This window comes from Falco rusticolus, chromosome 12 (assembly GCF_015220075.1).
Source record: "Falco rusticolus isolate bFalRus1 chromosome 12, bFalRus1.pri, whole genome shotgun sequence".
NCBI classification, from domain to species: Eukaryota; Metazoa; Chordata; class Aves; order Falconiformes; family Falconidae; genus Falco; species Falco rusticolus.
This window is the reverse complement of record NC_051198.1, coordinates 12345662-12363907: the sequence shown is the minus strand read 5'-3', so window position 1 is coordinate 12363907 and position 18246 is coordinate 12345662. Positions and strand designations below refer to the sequence as shown.

General features: G+C 45.8%; 1 protein-coding gene across 6 annotated transcripts in view; it reads left to right on the top strand.

The window, feature by feature from the left end:
- Positions 1-42: 42 nt before the first annotated feature.
- Positions 43-18246, top strand: part of XPO5 (exportin 5) — a 32085-nt gene continuing 13881 nt past the window's right edge. For 2 of the 6 annotated variants that reach the window (XM_037405914.1, XM_037405919.1), the window contains exons 1-20: positions 43-227; positions 553-674; positions 1301-1373; positions 1958-2095; positions 2410-2592; positions 3610-3651; positions 4539-4565; positions 4864-5049; positions 5700-5776; positions 6209-6308; positions 7719-7802; positions 8204-8329; positions 8569-8659; positions 10089-10217; positions 10985-11100; positions 13772-13927; positions 14325-14366; positions 14972-15079; positions 16423-16622; positions 17250-17349. In XM_037405914.1, the coding sequence (XP_037261811.1) occupies positions 123-227; positions 553-674; positions 1301-1373; positions 1958-2095; positions 2410-2592; positions 3610-3651; positions 4539-4565; positions 4864-5049; positions 5700-5776; positions 6209-6308; positions 7719-7802; positions 8204-8329; positions 8569-8659; positions 10089-10217; positions 10985-11100; positions 13772-13927; positions 14325-14366; positions 14972-15079; positions 16423-16622; positions 17250-17349 (2205 nt within the window). In that variant the 5' untranslated portion in view covers positions 43-122. The remainder of the gene's footprint in view (positions 228-552; positions 675-1300; positions 1374-1957; positions 2096-2409; positions 2593-3609; positions 3652-4538; positions 4566-4863; positions 5050-5699; positions 5777-6208; positions 6309-7718; positions 7803-8203; positions 8330-8568; positions 8660-10088; positions 10218-10984; positions 11101-13771; positions 13928-14324; positions 14367-14971; positions 15080-16422; positions 16623-17249; positions 17350-18246) is intronic. The other 4 variants (XM_037405915.1, XM_037405917.1, XM_037405920.1 and 1 more) reach the window with 4 other exon arrangements.

Sequence of the window (18246 nt, the reverse complement as noted above, 5' to 3'; positions counted from 1 at the left end):
CCCCGCCAGCCCCTCCCGCCGCGCATGCGCACAGCACCGCGGGGGCCGCGCCTGCGCCGCGTGCCGGCCGCCCCTTCCTCTCGCCCGTCGGTGGCCGCTGGCGCGGGGCCGCCGCCGCAGCCATGTCCGCCGAGCAGGTGAGCAGCCTCTGCGAGCAGCTGGTGAAGGCGGTGACGGTGATCATGGACCCGGCCTCCACGCAGCGCTACCGCCTGGAGGCGCTCAAGGTACCCGCGGCCGGGTGAGGGGGGAGCGCCGGGTGGCGGCCACGCGGGCGCCCCGGCCGCACGGTCCCGGGGCCCGGCGGGCCCGGCGGGCTCGGGGGGCGCGGCCCGGCCCCGGGCGGCCCCTCAGGCGCTGGGAGGCGGCGGCAGGCGGGGGAAGGCGGCGGGGGCTGCGCCTGCGCGGCGCTGAGGGGGTCGCTCCCCCCCGCCCCCGACGTGCTCCCTGAGGGGCAGGGACTGCCCCTCACCCACCCCCGTTACCGGCTGCCCCTTGGCCGCCCCGTGGCCGCTCCTGTGTTTTAACTGCGTCTCCCCGGTCCTTTCCCAGTTCTGCGAGGAGTTCAAGGAGAAGTGTCCCATCTGCGTGCCCTGCGGGCTGAAGCTGGCGGAGAAGACGCAGACGGCCATCGTCCGGCACTTCGGCCTGCAGATCCTGGAGCATGTGGTCAAGTACGGCAGCTCGGCTGCTGCCCGGTGCCCGGTGCTGGGGAAGGGTGCCGGCCCGCTGCCACGCAGCCGCTGGCGTGGGCTCTGCTCCCATTCGGCATCTCCCGCTCCAGGGAGACACTTTCAGGACACGGAGAGTCTGTTCTGCAGCAGAGGGCAGTTGCTGTCCCCCTCTGTTTCTCTCCTGTATGAAAGGAGAAAGCTGCTTTCAGGCAGATGGGGAAGGTTAATTCACCAAGCTCTGAGGCATGTTAACGTTGCAAGACGTAAATAAGCGTGCAGGTTTATCAGCAGGTCTTTGCAGTGTTCTCTGTCATTAGCCTCATGCTAACAAAGAGGCTTTGTATTAGTTCAGTTCTGAGATTCTCTCTGCCGCCTCTACAGACCTGATGCTTTGTGCTTTTGCTGCTGCTTCTCATGTCTGTTGACTTCAGTAGTGCACGCCCATTTTCCAGCAGCAGTTTTTACTCAGCCTTTTCATTAAGGGATTGGGTGCTGGCAGTCAGTGAGCTGTAGTGTCTTTCTCTAGATGGTTCATTAAGAATCAAGTCAGACATCTCTATAAATGTTTTGATTTGGTGTCCTTTTTTTTTTTTTTTTTTTTTTTCCCCTCCAACTCTTTCAAACAGGTTCCGCTGGAACAATATGCCTCGCCTAGAAAAAGTGTATCTAAAAAACAATGTCATGGGCCTCATATCCAGTGTAAGTATGTTCTACACCAGACTGTTCTCTGAAACATGATTCTTTCACTTGGAGATAGGAAGTGGGAACGAAAGGAAAAAAAGACTCCATTAATTAGCACAGAGGACCTGAATTCAGTTCTGCATTTCATTACTTTCTTGCTGTGCAACCCTGTTTTTTCCAGTGCTTGTCTCCGGCTTGTAGTCAGGTCAATAACCATGTCACCTCACATGGCAGGAAGTTGTGAGGCTCATATAACATATAGATAAGGCAATTTTTCTTAGGAAGGAATTCAGTAAGTATGGATATTCTTATCCTTTGCAAGATAATGACATCGTTATCTTAGTTGTGTTTTCTCTATTGCTGTCACTGCTCTCATGACCAAATGACCTTCTGAGGAAAATCCCTTTTGTTCCCAGAGTTCACTAGGTATAGGTGCTTGGGAAGGTAGTTGGGATGAAGAGCGACCCAGTTTTCCAGCATTGTGTTTTGTTGGTTTTATTTCATGTGGTTTAGAATATTCGCAACAACTGTGCTTCCCAGGTCAGAATTATAAATGTCTGGTGTTCGCTGTTTTGTATATCTCTGCCCCTCTTCTGCCACAGGGGACTCAAAGTATTCTGGAGGAGGAAAGTCACATTAAGGATGTTCTGTCTCGCATTGTGGTGGAGATGATCAAGCGTGAATGGCCTCAGCACTGGCCTGACATGCTAAAGGAGCTGGATACCCTCTCCAAGCAAGGGGTATGAAATACACCTGTCTGTTCTCTTCTGCTTGCTCATGGTATGGGTTTCAGTCTTCCATCATCCTGAGGAAAGCCTAACTCACTCGTGGTCAGGTGAGACAGGCTGATGATGCACTCAAAAAATCCCTGTAAGATTAAGTTATTCTCAGAGGTGGTTTTAGCAGAGAGAGGGCCATCCTCCTGTCTTGTTTTCTGAAGGCGTGACTTGTGTCTTTGTGCGTGCTCACTTTCTCTCTGCATCTTTGAGGTAGCCTCCAAAGATTTTAATGTTTGAACTGTACTGATGGAGAGTATTTCATTTTGGGACATCAGGAAACTCAGACGGAACTGGTGATGTTCATCCTCCTACGTCTGGCAGAGGATGTGGTGACTTTTCAAACTCTGCCTACCCAGCGGCGACGAGATATCCAGCAAACCCTCACCCAGAATATGGAGAAGATCTTCAGCTTCCTGCTAACTACCCTGCAGCAGAACGTCAACAAGTACAGACGCATGGTAAGAGTCTCCTTTCCTTGGGTTCAGTCAGTGCTGGAGGTGTTTAGGAATTGGGATACAACTCACAAGTTGTTGGGGAAGCAAGTGCAGAAACTGTCTGAAATCTGTTGCTGTGGCTGTGAGGTAGGGATCTGCTGTGGCCTGGTAAGCCAGTGCTCATCAGAGGAACTGAACACACGAGGTTGACAGGCTTAGTGTTGGTATTTCGCATTTGCTAGTGTAAATGGCTTGAGCAGATGCATGCCTCATCCATACTGTTGGAATGCTCTGCTGACACTAGGGGTGTACAGCTTAGCAAAACAAAGGTGTGGTTGTGGCAGAAACAGCTAGAGGTTTGGGGGAGTTTATGTAACACGCAGTGGTAAAGAGATGCTGTCCTGGGCTCACATCTGCTCTCTTATGCTGCAGTGGTGTCTTTGTGGTGATGCACCAAAATGCATGAGTTCTTGATACCTCAGCATTGCATCTGGGCCTCTCTGGTCCTTTTCACTGAGAGCTCAGGTCAAGAAGCCCTTTTTTTCAAGTTATGGTGAGGAATGCTCTTCCTTTTTGTGTAAAGAGACGTCCCTGAACTCTTACCTAAAGTCAGAGTTGCGCAGGTTGGTCAAGATGGATGGTGAAGGCAAGCCTCTACCCCTGTCTGTTCGTGTGAGGAGGAAGTGGATTTGGAAGTGAAGCACAATTGAGAAACCAATCTAGAAATAAGTTGCTTAGCTGTATCTCTTGTTCTTTTTTTTTGCGAATTAAAATCCAGAGTTACACTAAATGTGAAACTGGGAGGCAATGAAAAACCCTCTCCTACCTGACTTCTGTTCATTTTCCTGATGCACTGACAGGCTGAACAAACCCACCTGTAGAGCAGACAGTTCTCTGTGCAGTTCATGGTGGTGGGTGGGAGACCCTGGTGCATTTTGTAGTCTGGTTGAAATGCATTTCCAGGTAAGGTTTGAATTTCAGTGTTTGAGGCTCTGAAGTGTGGCTGCTTCTGCTAACGGTGGAATCTTTCTGATTGGCAAGGTTGGAGCACCCCAGGAACAAGAAGCCCTCACCACTCCACAGGTTAGCAGATCTTTGGGATGTTTGTGCACAGGGTAAATTCTGAGGGTTGGGTGTTCAGTTACCTGTCTGCACACTGAGACTGGGGGAGATGAGGGACAGTTCCCCAAGACCATAATTATCTGCAGTGCTTATAAGTATGCAGTTCTGGTATGGTGGCTCATCGTTAAATGTTTGGGACACAACCAGATTAACCTAAAATCGCTGTGTGAACACATTGATGGACAGAATTTCCAAACCAAAACCTTGCAGTGGAAAGAAATGCTTGTGGTGTGTCTTTGCAACTGGCAAACAAATTGAACCTGAGCGTCTGAGGGACTCATTTGCATTAGCCAAAAAGATGGTGCAAGCAGCGTGTTGCTGCTGTTAAGTGTTTGGAACTGGGAGTCAGGCTGTAAGCTTTTGCCCCAGCTCTCTCTCCAGCTGCCTTTCTAACCATGGACAAATCACTTACCCTTTTCAGACGTCAATCACAGTACATAAAAGCCACCAGCATCTTTCAGAGTCTGGCTTTTGGATGCAAGATGCTCTAAAAGGTTAAAAGTTTCTTTCCTGGAAGCTTCCAGGAAGCATTGAAATGCCTTTCCTTCTTGTCCTCTGTGTCTCCCTGGTGCCTGCTGACTGGAGTGTCATCTTTTGGATGAGAAGGAAATTGTGGCTTAACTTGCAATTCAGAGTCCTGTTGCCTTACCCGCCAGAGGGCTGTGGAGGTGGTTATGATGGCTGCAGCCATGTCCTGAGCGGGGGACTGTGTTGCAGCCTCTTTCACTAGGCAGCTGTTCTGTGAACCTGCTTCTGGCTGCATTCTCGAAAATAAGCCTGTCCAGCTGTGGCTGAGTGGAAGTATGTGTTGTAGCTGCTCGCTTACCATCTCTTGTTTTCTTTTCCAGAAGACTGATCTGGCTCAGGAGCCAAAGGTGAGTGGAGCTATATGGGAGTTAGTGCATTAGTCATTCTTAAGACCAAGATTTCTTAGAACTAGGCTTTTCCCAGGCTCTGGAGTATATTACCTGCAGTTCTCATTTACAGATGGATTTGTTCACCCATAATACAAACTGCTTAAGAAGAGACAAGTGAGGGGTGGCAGCAGAAGGGTCCAAGTCTCTCACTCTCTCAGGGTGGTTCCTGGTACTGTTCTTCCAGGGAGTGGACAGCTTTAGATGGGAACTGGTGTTTCTCTCTGGCTCTGACCCCTTGCCTCCTCTCCCTTCGCAGGCCCAGGCAAACTGCCGCGTGGGAATAGCAGCACTCAACACCTTGGCCGGCTACATTGACTGGGTGGCCCTGAGCCACATCACAGCAGACAACTGCAAGCTCTTGGAGATGTTATGTCTGCTCCTAAATGAGCCTGAGCTCCAAATAGGAGCAGCAGAGTGTCTTCTGATTGCTGTCAGCAGGAAAGTGAGTTCTTCCTCCTCAGCTCCTCTTGATCCCCTTTGTTTTCCTCCTGTTCTATATAATTCTTCAGAATGATATCTTTGTCCTTTCATTTAAGAAACAGAATTCAAATTTGGCTGCATGTGTTAATGATGTTTGGTGTCAATGTCATGCCAGCACAATACATACATTAGCTGTTGGAACCCACTCCAATTTCTGTGCTCACTTCTCTGCACAGTTTTGAAGTTGGAGATACCCATTGACCTTCTTCCCCCCCAACATTCCACAACTGTAAAGTGGGAAATATTGTCACCAACTGTGTCATCTGGCAGCTCAGAGAAATGACAGTAAGATTTAAACAAGTGATTTGACCCATACATTCACAAGCAGCTTAGTGTCAAGGCTGAGCGTTTATCAGCTGCCTCTAAGTAACTAGTCAGTGTGGTGTGAAGAAGAGTTCATGTCTCAGTATCAGTTTTTTTGATTTAAAGTTCCTGTGGTGGGATTGCTTGGGGATCAGGAATATCTTCGATTTTTTGGCAAGTTTTTACTGAAGTCATTTGTGGACTGTAAGCCCCTCCCCAGATGGAAGGACAACTGGGGATCTCCTAGTCTCACTTGCAGATGGGAATAGTTGTGTTCTAATTGAGGCATTTGGCATATTTTACTCATAGGGTAAGCTGGAGGATCGGAAGCCTCTGATGGTCTTGTTTGGAGACGTTGCCATGCACTACATTCTCTCTGCTGCCCAGTGAGTACCATCCTGCTGCTGTAATTTCACACAAAACTGCATACAAATGGCTTTGTAGATGTGACTTGCAAAAGAGATTGCTGCTTAACTGCAGGAAGCTGGGACTGGATTAGAAGAAAACAAAACCACTGTTTCTTTTCCAAAACCTGAAAAACTGCAAGTTTTTTCAAGTCCTGTAATTGAAAGACAAAGTGGTGTAAATATCACCACTTTCCCAGCTTTCTTTTTTAGCCTGGAACTGATCAGGAGGGACTCTTTTCAGAGAGTTTCTAGAAGCCAATAAAGCAGTAATTCATGATCATAGCAAATAAAGTCCCACTGCAATAAAATCAAAATGCTCTAGTCCTCTTTTTATCTGCAAGTTGGATAGCAGTGTGCTGTTAGCAGCGTGAGTAACTGTGATCCTGTTTTTCCCCCTCCCCTCATTCCCAGGACAGCAGATGGAGAAGGCCTGGTGGAGAAGCACTATGTGTTCTTGAAGAGACTTTGCCAAGTTCTGTGCGCGTTGGGCAGCCAGCTATGTGCGTTGCTAGTAAGTCTCTACTAATACCAGCAGCAGCCCTGGCAAGGCTAGTTTTTAGGGCTGGGGGTGAGGTGACCCTGATGTAAGGTAGCACCAGATTTCTCTCTGCACATGTGGTAGCCATAGGGTGCTCTCCACATGTTTGGAAAAGGCAGAAATGGCTCTGCTTGTAAGTGGGATGACTATCCTGTCAAGTCATAGGAACGCAGAATGAGGGACCCTGACTGATTCCATGCCTCTGTTGTCTTTAAGAATCATCTCCTATAACCTCTGTAAAATGCTGAGGCTTCGTTGAAAATTGGCTGTTTCTTGCTGTCTGCTGCCACAGGAAAAGCTACTCCAGGAAATTATTGTTGTATTGGAAGCCTTTTAAATTTCCATATTAGAAATAATTCAGAGAGTATCCCTGTTTGTTATTCTACCAAGATTCTCTTAAGCGGAAGGAAGAAACGGTTTTTGTTCCTGCTGTTCATCTCTCCGATGCTTTGTGTCAATGTTGAGATGAAGTTGCACACTGATACTTTGCATGCTACGCTGGTTGTTGAATTTCCACTCCCTCCATTCAGCACAGTGCTTCTACAGTAAAGAAGGCAGGCTTTCCCAGAGATGCTGTTCATGGGGAGACTGAGGCAGCCAGCCTGTGCTAGTGATAGAGCAAAGTAAATTCTCACAGGGAGGGAAAGAAAAAAAAACCCAACCCATGTTTGAGAATTTATCCCTAAAAGGAATGGACAGCAAACAAAGAGTGTTACTACTTTCAGTGACTTCACTTGCTGATAGCAGTGGGAGCTGTTAGTCCGTGTTGAAGTAATGAGATGGGGATTTGAGTTCTCATAGAGATTCACTCAGGAGAGGCAGCGCTGAGCTGTACAGCTCCAGAACGGGGATCTTGAGGGCACCAGGTCATATGGTTAGCAAGGAGCAGCAAAGCCTTGAATTTGTGGCTCTGTGCAAAACTTTAAGTTCCTGACAAAATTCCCAGAAAGTCATTGGTAAGAGATGTCCATACATTAAATACAGGAAGCATTTGGAGAGTGAAATATCTGGGTGTATTTGCTTGTGAAATTCCACAGTTGCAAGTTCCACTTCGGTACTGCTGGCTGAGCTTGACCCAGTAGGAGTAACATTGTGACTCATGGCAGCAGCAGTTATGAATGTGGTTTCGACAGAACTGCACTATCTGAGAAGTCGCCCTTTCCTCTTGAATGCGGGTAGTGCTGTCTTCAGCACCCCCAGGCTGGTAGGCAGAACTTGCTGTTGCTCAGGCTGTGCTGGTTTCAGAAAAAAAACAGTTGTTCAGTGGTTTTGTCTCTGCTCCTGTACAGTCTCTGGCCTTGGTGCTGCTACACAAATACCACTTGTGAGCCCAGCATGACTGAGAGTTAGTATTTTGTCTGAAATTGTTTGTCTTCCTAATAGGGCTCAGATTCTGATGTGGAAACGCCAGCCAACTTTGGAAAATACCTTGACTCATTTTTAGCTTTCACAACCCATCCCAGTCAGGTATGTAAAGGGCTGAAAGTCATATGTATATCTTTGTAAGAATGCATGAATGTGTAACTGAGTGAAACCTATAGAAGATGGCAGAACTTCAGCTGCCAAATACTGCTTTCCAGGCTCTCCATTTCAGCTGAAGACCTGGAAGGCAGAGGGGTTTCTCCTGCGTTACCACTGAATTAGGAACAGTGTGTGATGCAGAGGTCCTGAGTAGAAAGTGCAGAATTTGCAGTCAGCCCTAGTATTTACTTTTGGTGTTCTGGAAGTTTGGGTTGTGCCTGCAAGGTGTCTTGGCCTCAACCAAATAGCCACTGTAATTTGCTTTTGCCTTCTGATAGCAACACTTAATGTTAGCAGTAAAGATTCTAGCACTGAAATCCTTTTCTGTTCCCTTCTTCTCCCTCCAGTTTCTACGCTCTTCCACCCAGATCACATGGGGAGCCCTCTTCAGGCATGAAGTTCTGTCTCGTGACCCCTTGTTGCTGGCTATGATTCCTAAGTATCTCCGTGCATCTATGACCAACCTAGTGAAGGTATGTGGGAGCTGCAGCCAGACAGGTATGAGGAGGTGCCTAGGTTAACATGGCCTGTGGATCCTGGGGGAGACGCTGCATTTTTATTGTGTCTGCCATGATCTCCAGGCTGCTGAGCAAATGGCTCTCTCAGTATTTTAATGTCTGCTCCTTGCCTTTAGTCTTCATCTCCTTGAACCTGGTGTTAGCTGTGATGGGTGTCTTCTCTTCCTTCCTGACCTTGTCTGCTCTGTCTCCAGGTGGGCTTTCCCTCTAAAACAGACAGCCCCAGCTGTGAATACTCCCGCTTTGATTTTGACAGTGATGAGGACTTCAATGCCTTCTTCAACTGTAAGTTGCCTTCATCCTGTATGGATGCTGTTGTTTCTGACTTTCGTCTTTGTTTCAGTTGCTGCCTGAGCTTGGAGCCTACCATTTTGACTTGGCAGCTTCCATTTGAGGCTTTCAGCCTGAATCTTGGAGTGAAATAATTTGTGGCAGCTCAGGTGTTTCATTTTACTTAGTTTTTACTATTATTTTGCTTGCTGGCCAGGTAGGTGTCCTAGTAGCATTTGCTACCTAGTGTCAAAGAAAATGTGCCTCTTGGTCACCTAGAGGACAAAATGAAACAGCCTCTAGTCATGGCTTAGGTTCAGAGGGGAAGGCAGCTTACAAATGACTTTAAATGTCATTCCAGAAAGAAAATCTGTCTTGGCCCTGCTAAGAAGCTTCTGGTTCAGTACCAATAGCTAGAAACAAGTAATTAAAATAGCCAAATTTAATCTTGACCTCAGACCAGCAAACAGGAAGCCCTGGATATTAATAATTTTATTTTTTCTTTGTATTTTACATCCCCAAACTGAGGTTGGTTCTCAGTGGCTGGTATAGTTTGGTACTCACTTGGTGCCTGGGAAGATACTTAAATTCTTACTTTTTATATTTCTGTTTGAAGACTCTGTTGCATTTTTTTTTATTGCCTATTAGATAGTTTATTTTTTACTTACTGTAATAAATGTTCAGTTGGAAATCAAAAAGTAGCTAAATGCACAAAGACAGAATTTGAAATAGTTTTAGGGAGTTAAATTATATTGAAGGTATTACATATATAAGAAAATAAAACTGATTTGAAACACAAAATTAGTTGATAAACCAACTTTTTTAAACCATGAAATTTGCATCTGTAGTCAGCAGAGCTGACTTTTTTGTGTGGTCATGTATTGGAATATTTTGGAACAAATGAAATTCCTGTTATGTGCTTTGCTTTTAATATGTTTGAAATTAAAAACGAGGCTACTTTGCATTTTTTCAAGTTCACATTAGTCTGTCAGACTAGAAAATTAGTAAGTTGATTAAGAATAAATTGATAAAATTGAATAATCTAGAAAAAGTGTGTTTAGATGAAGGAAGTGGTGGTTATCTAATGCTGTTTTTCTCAGTATCTCAAGGTGCTTTGTAAGGAGAAAACATACAGTTGAAGTATTTTTTTGTATGAAAAATAGAGGCATAATTGTAGTAAATCTTGGTTTAGCATAGATTTTCATAATTTATGTTGCATTTTAATTGCACTTATTATGTTAATCCAGCATTTTTTAGTCCATTTAAATTGCTTCAAAAATTGCCCATCCTGTTACACCTAGGTTACTCACTGTGTATCTGAGCTTACTGAGCTATTGCCAGAGTCCATAATGTTCCCAGGTCTGCAAAGCTGCAGGTGAGCTTTGGGGTAGGGAGCATTTGCGGCATTAGCTTGTTGCATGGTGTCTGATTTTTTTCACTGCAGCTTTCCGAGCCCAGCAAGGGGAGGTGATGAGGATGGCTTGTCGTCTGGACCCTCGAACTGGCTTCCAAATGGCTGGTGAATGGCTGAAGTACCAACTCACAGCTCCTGTCGATACTGGACCCATGAACTGTAAGTGACCTGAAAAAAAAGTAGGGATTTGGGACTTGTTTTTTAATTCAAGCCAAGAAGAAACATTTTTGCCTTTTTCTTTTCTTCTTTTTTCAAGGGGCATCCAAGACTCAACACTAGATTCTCAGGCTTTTAAGGTCTTTGCAAGTTAAAAGCAAAATCAAATCAAACCCACCTGTCCCCAAATTTAACTCTTTACAGTCTTACCTATGGAATAGCTGATGTAAAGCCGCTGGCTCATCATTTCCTTCCCTCGAGTTTCTCTGCAAAACAGATGCAGCTATCCTTCTGATACCATTTTATAATTTTTTGGGTCCTGTTATCTCTGTAACGTATTGATTATTTTTGTCCAGGGAAGTTCTGTCTGCCTGGCAAATCCCTCTGTCAGTCACTTTTTTGCTTTCCGCCTGTGAAGGAAGGCCACTTGGTGCTCTGCAAAGTCACACCGAGGGCAGTCTTTCCTGCAGAGCTGAGTCTGGGCATGTGGTCTCCCACCTTTTCTTTTCCCTTCTGTGACTTGTTGGTGTTGTTCCCTGTGGTATCTCGAAGGTCAGACTTGGGTCTCAGGAGCCTTCATTTGAATGAGGCAAATCACGTGCTGGTACCATAACTGCTCCCAGCGCGTCCCTGCTAGGCAGCTGCGGGGAGAGCTGTGTGACCAAAATACTTGTTGAGTGCCGAGATGTTGCAGTGTGGGAGCTTATTAGCCTGCTGTTGTGCATGCAGGGAGGAGCATGGTGAGACCTCCAGTGTTCTCTTCCTTTCAGCTAAGACGGGCGAAGGTCTCTGCTCCATCTTCTCACCATCATTTGTGCAGTGGGATGCCATGACCTTCTTCTCAGAGAGTGTCATCAGCCAGATGTTTCGAACCCTGGATAAAGACGTATGTGTATCAAATGCTCTCACTTGCTCTCGTAGCTTGTTCTGGGTTGACATGACTGGTTTTTTTCAGCTATGTTGTTCTTGAAAAGTTTGTAATAACTGGTTACCTCCATGCAGAAACACAGATTGTTCGGTGAGTGATTCTCATAAGGGGTAATGACCCTTCTTTAGATGGGACCAAACTCATACTGGTTTACTCTCAGGCATGTCTTGGTTCTGGACACTATGCCATGAGAAGTCACAGGAGAGTGCTTAGGTGGCACGCTTTGACATAGTGCCTGGCTAGGGGAGGAGAGCGCTGCTGTCGTGGTCAACCCCAGCCAGCAACTAAGCACCACACAGCCGCTCACTCACTCCTCCCACTGCCCTGGTGGGGTGGGAAGGAGAATGAGGGAAAAAAGGTAAAACTCGGGGGTTGAGATAAGAACAATTTAATAAGTGAAATAAAAGGAAATACGATAGTAACCATTACAATGAAATGGGGAGAGAGGAATACAACAATACAGTTGCTCACCAGCTGCTCACCAGTGCACAGCCAGTCCCTGAGCAGCAGTTGCTAAGCCCCAGCCAACTCCCAGTTGATACATACTAGTCAGCATGACGTTCCATGGCATGGATATCACTTTGGCTAGTTCAGGCAGCTGTCCAGGCTGCGTGGCATCAGTTGTGTGATGTGTAGAAGAGACCCACCCTTTGAACATCCAGCCCAGCACTGGCAGCCAGTGTGCAGAAGGAGCTGTGCTTCAGCACCAGTCACTTCTGAAGCAGCTTGAACCCCTTCATAAATGGCTGGTATCTCATTTTTATATCATAAATTGGAGTACAGCGAGCCTCAGATCCTCTATATCTCCGACTCCAAAAGCCTAAGGGTCAACCGTGAGTCTCTCCTGGTGCCTTCTGCCAGAGGCTCCAGGTAGGGCCATTCTCCCCAGCTGCAGTGTGGAGTACATTTTTTACGTCTTGCCCTGTCCAGACTGGTCCAAGGGCTACTGCTTAAACTATCTACCTCCCATCTAATTTGTTCAAAGGCTTGTTATTGCTCAGGGCCCCATCTGAAATCATTCTTCTTTTGGGTGATTTGATAGAGAAGGCTTACAGTCAGACTGTAATTTGGCACGTGCATTCTCCAAAAACCCACAGTGCCTAAGAAAGCCCGAGTTTCTTTCATATTAGTTGGTGGAGACATAGCTGTTATTTTTTTGATCATATCCATTGGGATCTCATGATGTCTATCTTGCCATTTTATTCCCAAAAACTGGATCTCCTGTGCAGGTCCCTCAACCTTACTTTGTTTTATGGCAAAACCAGCTTTCAGAAGGATTTGGACTATTTTTTTCCATTTCTCAAAATTTTTTCTGCTGTATTGCCCCATACAATGTCATCAATCTATTGCATGTGTTCTAGAGCTTCACCCTTTTCCAGCACAGCCTGGGTTAGTCCATGGCAGATGGTAGGGCTGTGTTTCCACCACTGTGCAGTCAATTCCAGGTGTATTGGACATCTCTCCAAGTGAAAGGGAACTATGGTCTGCACTCCACTGCCAAAGAGATTGAGAAAAATGCATTTGCAGTACCGATAGTGGCACACCAGCGGGCTGCCCTTGACTCCAGTTCATATTGCACTTCCAGCATGCCTGGCATGGCAGCACTCCATAGCAGCGTGAGTTCATGTGGGCCTTGATAGCCTACTGTTAGTCTCCACTCTGTTAGACTATTGCAGTGGCCACGTGGGGCTATGAAAGGCTGAGCAGGTCCTGTTGATCACTGCTTGGCTCTAAGCTTATGGATAAAAATCAGGGAGTCTTAGTTGGCGTGGTATTGCCGCCAACGCACCATTTTGGTAGCGATCAGCACCTGTTGTTCTTTGACCTTCAGCAGCCCCACAATAGAAGGGTCCTCTGGAGAGACCAGGCAAGGTGCTTAGCTTCCTCCTTCAAGGCAGCTACACCGAAAGCTACTTGTACCAGCCACTGAAAAGAAAATTTACTCTTATCTCAGCCAAAATGAGGACAACTGCTTAAGCGGAAATTTCCTAAATTTATTCTTTTTAATTATCCCCTGATTAGATTATTATTTTTTTAAAAAAACTTTTAACTAAATCAGAGAAACTCATGCTTGGGCAGGAGGAGATCAGAAGCAATTTGTCTCTGCTTTCTGTTCAACAGCAGGCAAATCAGAAGGAAAGCGTTTGTTTTCTTGGCCTTATGTAGACTGACTTGATTTTTTTACTACATTAGGCTGCTTAAGCGCTTTAGTTCATCATTCTGATCATGGTAAAGTAATTATATGGGCTGATAAAGTTGGGATGGAATCTGTTGGACAGAGTCAAGAGGAAAATTTGGAGCCAAACTGAGAGAGGAAATTGGTCTTTCCCAGAGGTTCAAGCAATTGTATGGGGACTTCAGATTGACATCTCACCACTGCCCTGCCATCAATGGCAGTGCTGCAGGCCTTTTTCCCCTCAGCAAGTGCACATGCAAGTGCACAGTTAAACTGATGTTTCTGCTGCTGTTCTTTCTGCTTTGAGAACAGCTGTGTTCAGCCGAAAGGCCTGATATGATAGCAGCAGCTCCATGGCTTAGCTCTAGGAGTTGTAGGATGTGCTGCAGGCTGAAGTACTGAGTGTTGCCTCCTTTATTCTTTCCTCCTTCTTTCCCTTTGCTGCCTTTGTAGCAAATTCCAGTGAACGATGGCATAGATCTGCTGCAACTGGTCCTTAACTTTGAAACAAAGGATCCTCTCATCCTGTCCTGTGTGCTCACCAATGTCTCTGCTCTCTTCCCATTTGTCACTTACCGACCAGAATACCTACCACAAGTACTTTCCAAGGTAGGTACTTGCAGACTGCAAAAATCAGGTAGGCTTTTTCTGGTGCAAGGCCCTTGTATTAAACTGCAGGACTTGATCCTCGTGATGTTACTGTCAAGGAAGGATTATCCTTCATGTTAAAGATGGAAAAACTGAGACTGATTCTCGTTCAAGAAGAAACAATGTCAGATAACACAAATTTTGCAGTTCCTAGCCGTAACGTTAAATACACGCTCTGGCCAGTAAACGTGTTTTATTTCAAGGCCTTGTTGTACTGATGATTCATCTTTTGACTTTACTGACTTTAATAAAATTGTACTAAAGCCTTACGATCTATTCCTTGAGCTCAAAACACATGTGTGCGCTAGATATTAACAAATGATGTGAGTTTTTGGATTTTTCCTCCCTTTTCTCACAGCTGTTTGCTTCAGTTACCTTTGAAGTTATAGAAGAAAGTAAGGTACGTCTGAATTATTATCTACTAATGAGCTATAGAAGGTGGATCAAATCATACTCTTATTTGAGAGTGTGCTGAGTCTGAAGACTGTTGTAGTAGGCTTCCCAAGTATAGTTCTGCTCCTGGAAGGGGCTGGGAAGTCTAGATATAGCTGATCTCTTCTTGGTGGACGTAGCCTAATAAGCTTTGGCTCACAAACTTGGAAAGCCACAAGCATGGCCGAAGGCCAGCGCACTTAGTCCCCTGGTGTGTGCTGGCCTTCCTTAGCGTAATGAAATCCTTTCATTAGCTGTGGGTATTCTTCAGTAGTTGGTATATGTGGCCGTGAGGGATGGCTATAAAGCTGCCAGCTAGCCAGGGAGTGCTTGGAGTCTTGAAATATTAAGATCTATGATATTCTTGCCTCTGGAGTACAGCTTGTTTGAACATAGGCTTCTTGAGTTAGCTACCGCTCCAGAGGAAATATGGTTGTTACATGCTTGTTTGGGGTGCGGGGTGTGGAAATACTTTTTTGATCAGTAGTCAACAGTGCAGAAAACTGTATGTAATGCATTTGTCTCTTGAAGATACCCTGCATTTGTCTGAACTTTTGTTTTGTTGCATTGAAGTTTGTTATGTCTGTCCAGGCTCCTAGAACTCGAGCAGTGAAGAATGTGAGAAGGCATGCATGCTCCTCAATCATAAAGATGTGTCGAGATTACCCTCAGCTTGTCCTGGTATGTAAATGCAACTCTTATCATGAAGAGTCTTGCCTCTATTTCAGCTGGATTTTGTGGGATCTTCAGCTTCCTTGGCTACAGCCTCAGGTTCTCTTCCAAGAAATATTCCTGCTTGCAAATGGAAAAGTATTTTATTCCCTGCATGTCCCTTCTTCCCCCCAGGCCCTGAAAAAGTTTTGGCCAGAAGAGTTGAATTGTGAAGTGATAAGTTAAAGGAAAAGGTAGTGAGTTAAATGCAAAAGGAGTGATGAGGAAGATACAAGCAGCGCTAGATTCATTTTGTGAGAATGCTTGCTGAATTTCCATTTTTATCACTTGCGGTGGTCTCAATTGATTCCTTAGCTGAAGATGCCAGTAATGATTAATCTCCAGACTTTCTTCTGTTACTTAGCAGAATGTAGGAGCAAAAGGATTTTTCTGGATTAGCTTGAGGAGACTAGAAGAATCAAACACATTTAAAACCTGTGAGCCAGTGTTGTGTTTGGTGTTGCTGACCTAAACAGCCTGCATGCGATATGTGTAGCTCTGAACTGCTTTCTTTGGTGGTGGTTACGTGTGGGGTGATTCTAGGATTATGGGAGCGCAATAGGTCATTGCTACTTTAAACAAAGACTTTTTTGAGGATGGTACGTTAGGGGTTCCAGTTTGCATTCTGCAATAGCTGCTAAGAACGAGAGGGTTTGTCTATGGCCCCACTCTACTGGCTGTTGAACTACAGCTCTCTTTCCATGGCCAGCCAAACATCCTCACTGGGAGAGTCAAGGGCCCAGAGCTGTCCCAAAATACGTTCAGATGACTGTGCTGAAGGGGGTGATCGCTAGTGCTTATGCAAAGTTACTGGAAGACATGGTTGTGGCTGGAATAGGTAGGAAAGAAAGTAAGCTATTCCTGTGGAGATGGTGATAACCATATGAATAATTATTAGCCTAGTTGTGAGCAAAGAGATGGAAGAGTCCTAAGTCTGGCACTTGGGAGCCAAAGGAGCGAGGTACTTTCTGTGCGCAAATAAAACCAGAACTGTTTTGAGGTGTGACACTGCTGTAAGGGATATCACCGCCTGGAAAAAGAGAGATTTCCTCTGCTTATTTTAATCACTCTAGAGACTAAAGTAAGCTGGATTCAGGATGGCGATAGAGGAGTAGGGAAGAAAAAAGGTTCTTTTAGACTGGGCATTCAGAGAAACTTGAGACTGAGAAGGAGATGGCTATGTAGAGAAAAGGTAACTTGGACATGCTCCTCCCGCTGTTCTGCATAGTACAGTACTCCCCAGCTCTGCCTCTCCCAGTGGCCACCCTCCACACCAAATGCATGACACTCTTCCACTCGGATGTGTTTTCTAGCCAAACTTTGAGATGTTGTACAACCACGTGAAGCAGCTGCTCTCCAATGAGCTACTTCTGACGCAGATGGAGAAGTGTGCTCTTATGGAGGCCCTCGTCCTCATCAGCAACCAGTTCAAGGACTATGAGCGGCAGAAAGCTTTCCTGGAGGAGCTCATGGCTCCTGTTGCTGGCTTATGGCTCTCCCCAGAAATGCAGAGGTATGGGGTCATTTTCTGAGCTTTGAGCTGGAGGTGTTGCAGAGGTAATGTCATGCGCAATAAGGGAATGCACAAACCAGGTGAGGGTGGTGGGGTGCCTCATGATCGCCTGTGCTCTGGGCAGTCTTCGTGGTAATAGCTCTCCCACAGTTCAGAAACTGCCAACTGAGTCTAAATGCTGTTCGTTAAAAATTGCTAGGTAAGAATTCTTTAAGGTGATAGAGGAGCACTTCCCAGCACGCTTCCTAGCATTTGCAGAAAATGAGAAATAAAAGATGTCTTTATCCATCTTAAGGAGAATTTAGGAAGCTGAGCTTTCCTTGTGAAAGCTGAGGTGTCCTGCAGCCCTTGGCATCTGGGCATGCACAGAAGTTTTCCCAGCAGGGCTATCTTCATAAGACATTCAAAGGTTTTAGCTCCCCATGGCCCAAGAGCACGAGATGTCTGGAGAGTACACATGTGTCTAGTGCTTTTTATCATGTTCCCATATCCAGTGTGGAGCACTAGCTACTCTCTCTAGCCTGCTCTGTATTTGTTAAGATTTTTATTGCCAGTGCAAAGCTCTGCTCAAATTCCCTGGTTCAAACCCCCATTCAAATCCCCATTGCTGTCTTTTGCTGCTGCCAGAGTCCTCTCAGATCCTGAAGCCTTTATCTCCTATGTGGGTGCAGACAACAAAATTGCTGATCCAGTCTTAGAAGATCCTAGTGGCCTGAACCGCTCTAGAGTGAGTATCATTACCAGGAGAGGTGTAATCCTTATCAAGGTGAAGCTTGCTTCCTTCTATCCCCTGTTTCTGCTGTGGTTACACACAAGATCTCTCCTGATCATCTACTTCTTTAGGGTGTCGATCAGTAAGTCTTTCTCATTGCAGAAGAACAGGCTGCCTTTTGCCTCTTTAAGCTACAGCAATGAGCATGTAGGCCATGCAAAACCAGATTATTCAGCAGAGTGAAGCATGCTATTCCCTGCTTTTTATGTAGCAGTGTTTGGTTTTGGAGAAGCAAGTGGTTTATATGAGTTTTGGAAATGTGCAGTGAATTGTGCTTTTTGAGCCAGGCACTGTGGAAGGTGCCATGTGGAGACTGCAGCATGGAATAGAATTAAAATTCATCCAAGGAGATTCATGTTGTTGGAGTCGTTACTAAAATGTCTTCACTTCATGGACAGACTGCAAACGGAGTTGCTATCTTTTAGGTCTGTAGAAGACACTGAAATGCAGTCCACAGAGCTGTGCTTGTGATTCAGGCCTAATGCAGTTTGACCACTGTGTCATCACAGATCTCTACATCCATGCCAGCCCATGAAGGAGATGAGGAACTGATAGTGTAGACCCTTCCTTTTACAGGATGACCTACCTGGTTGCTTGCATACTCATGAGACTATGCGTTGATGCTTTGTGCGACAGCGAGTTTTCCTAGGCCGTCCTGCCATGGCTGAGGGCCACTGAAGGTGATGGAACATGGCACGATCGTTTGCTGATTTTCTTGGCAGCAAACCCACCAGAGTTTGTTCCTGTCACCAGATTAGGCTCACTGCAGAGCGTTCCCTTTGAGGTGGGATGATGTTGGGGTTCTCTGAAAACCTGTTTATTCAGGTTGTGCTGTGGCTAATAAACTCTCCA